Genomic DNA, 12,827 nt, shown 5'->3' with positions numbered 1-12,827 from the left:
GTGGGAAAGAGGGTACATTTCCTGATCCCCACTGTACTGTGATCTCTAGTTAAAAGACCAACCTCATCTTTGTGAATGCACTGAGCATTCACTGAAATGAGACTCACACAACTGAAAGATCGTAAACACAGGTCAGCCAACCATTATTCGACAACCCGTGGTCACTGAAACTTACTTCGGCATTTTAACTCACAGACTTGTGCAAGCCTTTCTGTGACTTGTAGTCTGGATTATGTGATTTCTGGCAATCAGGAAGTGAGGCGAAAGGATCATTATTTATTGGACTCAGGGCGTTTAAGTATCCTAATAATGTAATTGAAAATAGTGATTTTCACAGGGATTTATTAACATTTTTGATAACTGTGGATTTGAAATTATGAGGGCTATAATTAAACAGAACATGAGGGGATATGGAAGTCTTGTATAAACAAACTGAATCTATTAACAATATCATTACCTCTGACCTCATGTTCACTATTGAGGAGAAAAAGGAGCAATACTTAGACATTAGGCAAAAACGGATGATAAATGTGCCTTAATTACTAAGAAAAAGACTAAAAAGCTAGAAGGAGACAGGACTGAATGCCTAGAGAATCATAGCTAAGCTAAACCAAAAGGTGTGAAGGGTAAATGAATGGTGTGGATAAGATGAGGGATTATAATTCAAACAGCACACCTAGGAGACAGGGATATGCAGAAGACAGACCCTAAACCATGGGTGACTACGATCTAGAGAATCCTTTAGAATTCCCCCCTCCCCCCAAGGAGATCTGAAAGGTTGAGGAACAAAGCACCAATATATTATTACAGCAGGGGGAGAGGCCCGCTCATGAGAGGAGAGATATGGAGAAACAGTAGACATACCCCAACTGAGACCCCTGTAGAGAATTCAGGGATTTGCATCATGCAAGAATGGTGTAAATATACTCATAAAAACTTTAATATATTTAATTATAGTAATTTAGATATAAACAAACTATATTTTAACTTAGTTGTTAAAGGATTGAATTTTATCCCTAACAGAAAGAGTGACATCAGCAGAGTTTTAATAGATTTAAAGTTATTTTTGAGATAAAAGCTGAAGTTGATCCTTATGGACAGTGGTGCAGGGGCTGGACAGGAACAAGAATTTAGTAAGGAAAGTATGTTTAACACTCCCCTTCATCTGCAGTTAAAGAACTTTGAGACCCTAGTACAGAAAGAACTAAGGGAAGCTATTAATACTAATAAAACCTACCCCAATCTCCCTTTTCAGGAAAAAAAGTTTATTGGATGAGTTAAAAAATAATAAATGCATATGACTCATGAAACCTGATAAAGGGATTGGGATAGTGCTTATGGATACCTTGATGTATGTGGTGAAAATGATGGAGATTCTGAATGATGACAATAAGTATTTCAGGGTATCGATTAATGAGATTAATGTAGCACATTACAAGATAGATTTTGCGCTAAAAGAATTATTAGAAGAAGGGATGAGAGACCTGGAGACATTCAAATATGTATGGATAAATAAACCCCTGATACAGTCCAGATTTGCTATCCTGAAAGTACACACATCCTTTCAGGCCCGTAGTGTCTGCAAATGGTTCCAAGACTTACCCTATAGCTAAGTTTTTAGACTTCAAATAAAAAAATAGTATACTGAAAGACTCCTGGGACTTTTTACTGGGTATTAAACTGAATTTGTACAAGAAAGAGTTGATTTCTTTAATGACAGACATTGTAGACATTTTTAGGATGGCATCTCACTCTACATGCAGTTCATGGCTTGAAGAAGTTTTAGTGAACAAGAAAGAGTTTTCTACTGATGACTTTAAGGTTTGTTTGTAATTGATGGAACTTGTAATATTTTTTTCTATTTTGAAGGGAAGTTATTTAAACAGGAAAGCAGAGTAGCAATGGGGCCTGTTGTGTCCCAACTTATGCTAAATGTTGGAATTACAACAAGAGATACCTGGACGGCATTTGTATTTTCTGGGTAGGATCTGAAGACATGATGTACGAATTTCTTAATTATATTAAACAGACCACAAACTTCCTTAAATTTACCTATAATATTAATAGGGACAGGATGGACTATTTAGATGTAACAATACACAAGATGGATGAAGTTCAGGGTTTTTTTTTCCAACATTTATTTTATTATATTTTCAAATACTTATTGTACATACCATAAATGAAAGAAAAACAAGTTGATAGTATCTTATAAATAAATACACCTTGATATGTCAACAAGTAAGTGCCTTTTAACATCCTATCTTAAGATTTCAGATTATGATTTCTAAGGAAACACGTCACAGATATATTCAATTAAACCATTACAATTATAAAAAGTATAGGTCTGGAAATAAGTGGTGAGTAGAAGGATAATTCTAGTCAAACTATATACAACTATTTACAAATAGCACTACTCTGTGTTAAGATGAAATAAAATTAAAAAATAATTATTAAATTACTAAGAGATCAAGGATTAGCTGTCAGGAACTTTCACCAATTATTTATCAAGAGGAAAAGACTTCCAAAGTAAGTAAGGTTACCTTGACACTTATGTTCATGCTATAATTTATTTCAAAATGTGTTCAAGGATAAGATTCCAAAAATTCTGATATTTCACACATTTGGTTCTATTTCCTTTGATCAACTTGTGAGATATGATGTATTTAGAGGCCATGTTAGTAAAGCCCTTTCACTCTACTTTTGTCCTATCAAGCCAATTTTGGGTGATATAAAGCTATTAGGATGCATAGGTCAGACTTGCATAGCGACTGGACTCACATATAAAATAGCAAATTCAATGTTCAGGGTTTTAAATCCAACATTTACCCCAAAGACACATTCTCCAGCTCTTATTTATACTTCACTAGTGCCCACCCTTGCAAGCAGAAAAGGAGCACAAGTTAAAGGACAGTACATTAGGGCATCTAGGATGACTTCACGGGAGGAGGATTTTTGTAAACAAATATAAAATCCTGTATAATATGTCTAAGGAGAGAAAAGACCCTGGGAATATGATGGATGAAGTGATGAAAGAAGTGATGAATGAAAGGGCGGGTAAATATAAATGTGTTTTAGGGGTCAAAGGAAATGAGAATAAGAACAAGACTTTGGAGAAAAGTACCGTGAACGATGATGTGACCTACAAAGGAGCATATACCATGTACTGCAATAGTGATACTGAAATATCCAACAAGTAATACGTAACAACAGGAGGACGGTTGCTAGCTTCTCAGATTTAGAATCTATTTTTAAGGAGCCTCTTAGATTTGTTCTGAAAAAAAAGGCAAAAACATTAAGGAAATGGTAGAACACAATCCGAAGATGAGAAGAGGGCAGAAAGGACCTGGTACCTTTAAGTGTGGGGCATGTGAACAGTGCTCTTATATCAAAAAAGGAATTTATTTATGAAAAGACAAGGGATAGGTGGATAGAAGTAACCACTTACTCAAATTGTAACAGTGTGGGGTTAGTATATTTAGTAGAGTGCAAGGGCTGCAACCCTTTTTATGTTAGAAAAATTACATGTAAACTTTTTTAAAAGAGAGTTTATGAGCACATATATGATGTACAGAAAAAAGATACAAAGAATGCACTATATAAACACACTTTAGAATGCAAACAGGCTATTTTTTTTGTTCTAGAAGAAATACCTCAAGACCCAAGAGGGGGACCATGGGAAACCAGAATAGAGTATAATGAGGTCTATTGACAGTTGGTTTTAAAAGCCAACAGACCACCAGAGTTAAATGAAATTATACCATGGCCCCCCATTAATATTCCAAAATGTGCATGCTGATTGGCCAGCGTGCACGTTGTAAATCGACTTATACTAATGGAAAAAGGTCCGGTCGCCCGGACTTTTTCCATTAGTATAAGTCTTTTTTAAAACACTGTCTCGCTATGTTAAAGGAGTTTAACATAGCGACACAGGTTTAAAAAAAAGCAATGGAGATTCTCCGTTGCTTTTTTTTAACCTGTCTCGCTATGTTAAACCCATTTAACATAGCGAAACAGTAAAAAGCAATGGAGATCTTGCTTTCTCCATTGCTTTTGCCCACAGCTCTGATGTACTGCGTAGGCATCGCAGTACATCAGAATTTCATGAATACCAGACAGCTGTGGAAGGGCAGCAAGGAGGCATTATACAATGCCATTATTTAAGAAAAGTAATTATTTTTTCTTAAATAATGTCATTGTATAATAACCCACTTCTGGGTGTGGGTAATGCTAGATTTACCCACAGTTGGCTTTGTTTGGTCCCTCGGGCTTTGCCCTCAGGACCAAACCACGCCAACCGTGGGTAAATCCAGCATTACCCACACCCAGGAGTGGGTTATTGGTATAATATATCCCTGTACTAGTTTTAAAATTAAGAGCTGCTAGACTCTAGGACAATACTCTTATGTGGTTAGGTGACATATATACACTCCCTTACAGTTTATGTATTTGAATATGTATAGTATCAACCCTTTGAGATACACAGAGTGCACATAATTCTTCAGAAAATTGTTCAGCACGTTTGCACTGATTTTTTTAAGACTTTACATAACTTATGTGGCCGCGGTGGTGCAGAGGTTAGCGTTGTCGCCTCACAGCAAAAGGTTCTCCCGTTCAATTCTCAGCTGGAGCACCTTCTGTGTGGAGTCTGCATGTCCTCCCCGTGGTCGAGTGACACTAAAGACATGCAGGTAGGTGCATGCATGAATGGGCGTGCCTTCTTTGAAGGTTGGGCGTTGGGCTGGCAACTCGGCACCATAAAAATCCACTGCCAATCATTAGCGGACGGGAGTTCCCTTGTGGCGACCCCTAACCAGGAAAAGCCGAAAGAAGACATAATTTATTTATACTTCAGACTACTAGGTGGCACCACCGTTCATGGAAATAACAGGTTTTAGGCCATATTACTTATTTAAAGAGATTTATACATATTTTTACAGGTTTTTAAAAGCTTTATTTATTGTTTTTGATAGATTGTATTATATGAATCATAGATGTTTTATAATTCTCTTATTAGCATTTTTGTATGACTATTTGCATCCTTTATCTCCACAGTGGGAACTTGAGTAGTTTGAAAATTAATTTTAAGATTAATTGTTTTATTGGATTAAGTGTTTTGGTGATAGAATTAGGATATTTAAGAGCAGAATTTGTAATGGCATTATATCTGATGAAGTCCTGATGTTTAGAGGACAAAAATGTGGTGATTTCATTAAACATTAATAAAGGATTGTTTTTATAAATGTATAAGTTCAGAAGTGGTGTCTCCTTTCATCTGGTGCCTCTGAATGCCTTTTTTTACACAAATATAAAAAATGTGTTTTTTTGGAGCATCAAGATGGGAAGAGAAGGATAGAAAAATTAAAATATAGTCAATTGAGTCAAGAAGTGTTTAGAGAAATATTAAGGGATAAAACTTTTTTTATGAGAAAGAAAAGAAAATATATGTTTTAAATCAGGAGAAGATTAGGAGACTGTTATATAAATGAAGATATTTTTTGCAGGGAAGAAAAAATGAGGTGGCACCATACTTGAATAAATTAGTAAAAGAAAATAAGAGAATAATAAGGGAATTAAAGAGTAATGAAGAACAAAAAATGACTACACAAGATGGAATACTTGAGATGATCAGAAAATATGCAAAGTATACTTTTCTAAAAAAGAGACAAAAGTGAGACAAAAATGGACAGTTAAAAACTAAGTAAGTAAGATAATGAGAACTTGTAGCAAAATATAAATGTGGAAGAGTTAAATGGAATATTAAAATATGTTAATTTGGAAAAAACTACAAGACTGAATGGTGTTGTGTCATATGTACAATAATATGGAGGATTGGCAAAAAGTGTATTTTGTGGTGGTGTTAAATGAATGGCTAAAGGTAGGTGTGGCAGATAAAGAGATATGTATAGGAATCATTAAATTTATATTGAAAAAAGGAGAAAAAGATGATGTAAGAAACTGGAGACCAATAGTTTTGAATAATACTGATTATGAGATATTTATGAGAATAATAACTGAAAGATAAACAAAGTTGATACATTGCTTGTGCATACAATCTTTGGTAGAAATGGGAAGAGGACATCAGAATTTATTATGGACAATAAAAGAAATAATAGATGATATTATAAATAAAAAGGTGTAAACAAACGTCATGGTAGGAGATTTGAGTAAGGTATTTGATAAAATGCAAAATTAATGTTTATGGGATATATTAGGGGCTTACAATATGAGTGAAAGGATAATAAAAAGTAGTAATTAAGTGGGTATATGAGGAAAATAATGTGAGAATAATTCTAAATGGATGGTTAAGTGAGGGTATCAAAATAGGGTGTGGAATAAGGCAGGGATGCCCTGCAAGTAGTATTTTATTTGCTTTAGGTATGAATGTGGTTGTTAATAAAATGAATAGAGTGTTACATATGGAATATTATAAGAGGATGCAGGAAACACAAATGCCAATAATATATACATATGCAGATGATATAGTTTTAATTACTAAGAATAAATAATGGATGGAAGAGGCAATCAAAATGCTAATTAAATACTTAAAGATACTTGGTTTGTTCATAAATAAGGACAAAAGTAAAGGTTTTGGATTCATGGGAAGTATAGAAGATATACAGTTTAACGCTTGAGGTTATACATATATAAGGAATAGTATTTGGATCAAGTGAGCATAAAAATCAGTGTGAGAGAATTTTTCAGGAATTAAGAGATATATGTATGTTCTGGAAGTCATGTAAATTGTCATATAAAAAAGTTTATTTAATAAATGTTATTCTTTTAGGCAAAGTTAGCCTATTTTGCAGGTATTAACATGATTCATTCTAACTATGAAAAAGAGATTATTTCTAATGCATTTTTGTTTATATGGGGATCTAGATTAAATCCAGTTAGAAGAGAGACTTTGTATGTGAAGGAAGAAGGAGGGGGATTAATGTTAAGTAACCTGATTGTACATGCAGCCTCCTTGAATTTGTACAGGTCTTTAGTAGGTTTTAAAAAAGAGAATAGGAATTTCAAAGAATATACTTTGCATGTTAATATAAGTTTTTTTTCTGGGAGAAGATGGTGTCAGGGAAAAGATAGAAAGGTTATGTGAATGAAGATATGCAAGAGTAGCAAAATAAAATCTTTTTATGGAAATTGAATATGAACATTGTTGAAAAAATAGGAAAGAATAATATTTGGAAATTATAAGACCATTGTTATATTTTTCCGTGGAAGCATTTAGAAATGGAGAAAAGAAATGCTATTAAAATGAGATTTACATGGTGTAAGAAAATATATGTGTAAACATTTTCTGTGGAGATTAACAATAGGTAAATTGCCTGTTAAACCAAACAAGCCTTATAAAAGAAAACAAGAAATAATCTGTATTCATTGTGGGGAACTTGAAACAACAGAGCATGTGTTTTTTGAGATGTTCTAGAGTAAAGAAATTATGGGAAGTAATATGTAAAAACAAAATGTTAAAAAAGATTTTGAAAAGGTTGAACACAGAAGACTAACTATACCTCTAGGTTGTGTGAACATGGCTCCATTTACCAGCAGTTTGGCACATTGTTGGGTGCTGCCTCTGAGGTTACAGACACAGCTAAAGAAGATCTTATGGTTGTCCTTGGCCCTGGATGCTATCTTTACCTCAAAATGTGCTTTGTTGCACGTAATTAGTCCTCTTACTTGTCTATTCAGTTTAATGAGTGTTTTTTTTTATCTTGTTTGATGTTACACTTCCTAATTTTAGCTATGATCTTTTTTCTTTTGTTGTACAACCTGGTTAATTTTAGATTCTAGAAGGGTGGTTTATTTTCTGAGTTAGTTTTGGGTTATGATTCACAGTTTATAGAGAAATGCATAGCTCTCAATCTTCCACTTCCAAAATGTGGAACTCTGCCTCTCATAATGTGGAGTGAATGGGAAAATGTGGAACACTTGCTAACAACTTCAACCATGAAGCTCACAAGATAATTAAAATGTGTTATCTTTTTTTCCTTATAAAATGTTATTTTGATTAATTAATATGACCCAGTTCTATTTAACAGGGATATCAGGAAATTTTTTTCCAAACACAGAATCTCTAACAGACCATTCCAATGTGGAACTTGAAGGAACATGATATTTTTAGACCCACTTGTTTAGACCTGATGGAAATTGTGGTAGTGTAACCATATTTGTCAGATACCTACAGACCCACATGAAAGCTTATAAAGATTCAAATCATACTAAACAGGATCAGCTATCAAATCAATGCATGCTATAGGACTCCTTCTATAGCTCCAGAAAATCATACAACATTGTTAAATATTTTGATGAACTCCCCATAGGCAGGAACTCTAATATCCTATGTGATTTTTAAGCACCCATTGATAAGATGGGGGACCTGTACAACCAATGTAGGATGTGCACAAAACTTCTTATATTTTATAAACAACAACTCCCTTGAACAGATTGTTAATGATCCTAGTAAAAGACAAGAATATACTCTACCTGATCTTAAAAAATTTAGCATCTGTATATGCCATCCCCAAGGTATCCCCCCCAGTGGTCAAGTCAGGCCACAAACTAGAAACTTTCTCCTTCAAAATCACCAAACCATCAAAAGCAAATATCAAAAAGTTCAAGGACTTTAAAATGTCTCCTGCAATTCTATACTGAGGTCTCAGAATTTGAGCATAATGGTATTACCCATAATGCAAAGAGTTATGCAGGTAAGTTTGACTCTCACCTGGACATTTGTATTAATTTAACAGTCCTAACTAGATCCAAGTGAATGGGAAGTTGAAGCCTGTAATTCATTGTAGCTTCAACAACAGCAATCTGCCTTTTTTCCACTTATGCGAGCAGTGGTCAGAGAAGGCGCCAAGGTCAAAAGACCACAGAAGTTCAAGGATATAAACAGGATTATACCACCTCAGGAAGAACAGGAAATAGGTGGAGCCAAAGAAGAATGCTAGCATCTCAAAACAGCATGTGTGAAAACTATAGAACAGATATGTGGTTGAACAAGATATGAAAATAAGGTACATAAGGAAAGCTTGTCATGGACTAGGGAATTCCTGAAAGTTATCAAAAGAAAACAAAGGACTGCAGGAAGAAGTAGGAGACAGAAAATATGGACCAGGCCAAAAAGAAATGCTGGCTGTCAAACAAATAGGTTAAAATACCAGTCACAATGGCAAAAAACAAGGTGTCAGAGAAATCTTACTACCTTCTAAAAAGTGACACAGCAGATGTCACAAAGAAGCCCTATTAGGTTACTAGGCATTGTCTAAAAGATAAATAGGATTGTCATCAGACACCATTCAAAAGGGATGCCAGCATCAATTTGCTCACCAGTCTAGATGCCATCAAAGGTAGTTGGAAGGGGTACTTCAAGAAGCTTCTAAGTGAAACTCTACTTCCCCATCTGCAGCCTACAATGAAAGAAGAAGTAGAACTCACCTTAGAAGAAGTAAGGACAGGAAAACGAAGTCAGACACATAAAGTCGCATTAGAAATGATCAAGATGTCTGAGGGAAGAAATGACTACTTATTGAAGTCATACAGTATGGAGAGAAAGGTGTTTCCCAGATGACTGGAGAAAAGTCATTCAATCGCCAATGCACAAGAACAAAGGTGACATTCCAACTGTGGGCAGTATAATGGTATCAAGCTCTTGTCACAGTGCATGAAAATGCCTCAGAGTGTGATTGATCAATGAATACACAGAGTAGTAAAAAGTGACATGGGAGATGAGCACAATGTGTCAGGGGTAGTTTGTGACAGAAGAATGCCAATGCTTATACAGCAGGGTCTGTAGTGAAATACTTGGTAAGCTTGGAATGACTGAGACAAAAACCATGATACAAGTAAACACATGACATAAACAAGCAATTTATACTGTAAGAGAAAATAATTGTATGCCATACAAAGAGTATCTTTTCTCAATATTTAGTGAAAGTAAAAAGAGTAAACTTAAATTCTCACATAACAAATTGCCACTGTATTTTTATCTGTAGCCTCCATAAAAATATAAAATCCCAATAGTTCCATTTCTTTTTCTAATTTTTGTGTCAGAAAAATTCCTTATTATATTCATTCTGATGATTGTCTGTGTAATCCATATCATTTTTTTCAATTTTTTATTTTGCTGTTTTACCCCACCCTAACCAGTTAACTGGCCCATTCATTACTCATCACCAGGATGATGGGTAACCAGAGGGAATCATTTAGCTAGACATCATGGGTAGTTTTTGATTGTTATGTTTTTACACCTTAATTCCTGAGGGCAGCAGTGAATTGCTGGGAAGGAGTGTACAGTGCGTCGACAGTAGAGGATCTCTCCTCTCCTCTCTTCTGCAAGGGGTGTTCCCACAAAGCAGTCATGCCCTTCCTCCTGAAAGACTAAGGGTGGTCTGCCTGATCTGCACTGGAAAGATCAAATCACACAATGTGAGCCTGAGTGCATACATCCCTCCACACTACCCTCAAAAGAGATGAGTAGGCCAAAACCTTTTACTTCTACACTCCTCCCCACCCATGACTGGCTCCTCTCGCATTGATGCTTCTAATAAAGTCCCAGCTGACTGGGTTTCATTCAAGGCTCCATCCCTCTGTACTACGCAGCCTGTCAACATTTTCTATGCTTGGTTTGATAAGCCTGTTTTAACTAACCTGAGGTTACTTTTATTTGTGACAAGTACAATACTTTGTAATAGCATGGATAGCAGCAGCAGCATGTTAAAGCTGTGGAAAATGCAGCACTGGATGGATTTTTAAATGGCATACTTTGCCATTCATATGACTGAAAAGCAGACTGCGTAAGAAGCAATTTAATAAAAGGAAGGATTTCAAAGTCTTCTTCTCACAGCATATTTTCTTACAGGTTTTGTGAGGGAACTGTTCAAAATTTCATTTTTTTTTTTTTTATTTTTGTCAGTTGCCAGCCCATAGACAAGATGAAGTAGTCGCTGTTACACAGTTTTCCTCCAGTGTCACAACCATTGGAGTCCGGTTCCCAGGTAGGTGAAAATTAAAAATGATAAAATCTTCACTGACTGATAAATAAGGACATAGGAGTTAGACAGAGAGAGAGAGACTGAGAGAGAGAGAAAAAGAAAGGATACCTATAGACAGAGAGACAGAGACAGCTTTATGATAGCATTTCCCAGTTTTCTCAGTACACATTTATTGGAAGCTTATGTTATATAGCTTAATAAAATGATGGCTTTCTGCTATGCTAAGACTAGAAGCATGTAAAGATAACTGGATCAGAAGGCAATGAAACATTTCTAAAGACTTAATTTTCTGTGCAAGCACAAGTTACTATGATGCCTGTCAGAACTAGTCACACTGTCTGTTATAGATTGATGTTGTAAAAGTTTTTAATACACTGATTTCAACTTTTCTCTTTACATAAAGCTCTCCCTTTCCTCTAAGTAACCATCAATGAAAGCATATCTTCCTACTGTGCCATGTAACTTGTGCAAACTTGTAATGTACTTTTCAAAGAAGCTTGGCATAATTTTATTTGAGAACATGCTGCCAATTAAAATTAAAGGCCTTGAATTTGAGCTCATAACCTTACTTCAGTAGTAGTTTTACAAGTGATTTACCTTAAAAGTTATGGTCCAAGTCATGTATAATAGTTTTTGTAAGCACATGTTTAATACTTCACTTTTAATGCTGTAACTGGATCATTAGAGCAGTGTGTTTCTGTATTTTTGGTAAAATGGTGTTATAAACTTGTCAGAACTATAGCATTAAAGACCCAGGACCTCTGTGTAGCAAATATATGTGGTTGCCATCGTATCACAAAAATGTGGTAAGGTTTTATTTAAGTATTTATTTTTTAAAAATAAAACATGTCTTCATTTTTGTACAAGTTTGCTGCTCTTTTTTCTGTACTCTTGATATTGTAACTAGACATATTTTTGTCAGACTATTGACTTTAGCTTCTTAAAACATCTAGCTTTGGGATCTTAGTTCTACAATACTCTTGCTTATCCCTTCTTGTAATATTTAATGATTATCAGTACCAATAACTGCTTTCTTACCTTCGGTCACGTGTTTTAACATCTGTTTATCACCAGTTACTCAAACCTCATTTCACTGATGTATATTTTTAAAAGTCATTTCCCCAAGCCTGACACAAAGCAACAAAAGTCAAATTCCCAGTTCACTGAAAATGCTCTGAAAGGTTCACTGATGAATGTGCTCCTAGCCTTTCCCAGTGTAATTTCTCCAAGTGTTTTGTATTTCTAATATTATGATGGGAATGGACCACATTCTTTAGTCAGGGTACAATTAGAGTTCATGAAATTAGTATTGTTTCAGTCTTTGATGTTAACCAGAAGTGCTCTTCTCAGTAACCATAATATGCTCAGAAAGGCCTCCTTCTGCATTTCATACAGGGTTACATGTATTGGTAGCATATTTGAATAAGACAGTAAATTCATTTTTATTAGGCCTGTTGCTGCTATTAGGGACTGTCTGGGGTTTTTTTTTCCACATTGCTATTTTTTCTGCTTGTAAGTCCAGGTATTTTATGACTTTGTGTCTCTCTATACGTAAGATAATGTAATCACTGAGTATAGCATTTGTGTTTGGCAGCTGTGATGCTGCGTCAGTGTCCTGTTTCTTTACTCTGCAATATCATGTGAGTATTCCTTTAAGAAGGATCAGAACTACAGCTAGTCTACTATTATCATGATGGATCCCTCCCCCAAATGGATTATGGGTAGCAGCAGTTAGTAATTGTAGGTAGCAGCAGTTAATGATATGTAAGCAGTTAAAATCTTTTTCCATATAGATAGTGATTGAATTTCTTTATTACTCAGACATTCCAG

General features: G+C 35.0%; 1 protein-coding gene across 1 annotated transcript in view; it reads left to right on the top strand.

The window, feature by feature from the left end:
* LTBP3 (latent transforming growth factor beta binding protein 3) overlaps positions 1 to 12,827 on the top strand; it is a 1,089,474-nt gene that overhangs the window by 841,176 nt on the left and 235,471 nt on the right. Inside the window, exon 10 of the mRNA XM_044060493.1 lies at positions 10,919 to 11,000. Within this exon, the coding sequence (XP_043916428.1) occupies positions 10,919 to 11,000 (82 nt within the window). The remainder of the gene's footprint in view (positions 1 to 10,918; positions 11,001 to 12,827) is intronic.

Source organism: Protopterus annectens, chromosome 2.part0 (assembly GCF_019279795.1).
Source record: "Protopterus annectens isolate FY-2018-M chromosome 2.part0, PAN1.0, whole genome shotgun sequence".
NCBI classification, from domain to species: Eukaryota; Metazoa; Chordata; order Ceratodontiformes; family Protopteridae; genus Protopterus; species Protopterus annectens.
The sequence above is the reverse complement of the archived record's forward strand: the minus strand, read 5'-3'. Positions and strand labels throughout refer to the sequence as shown.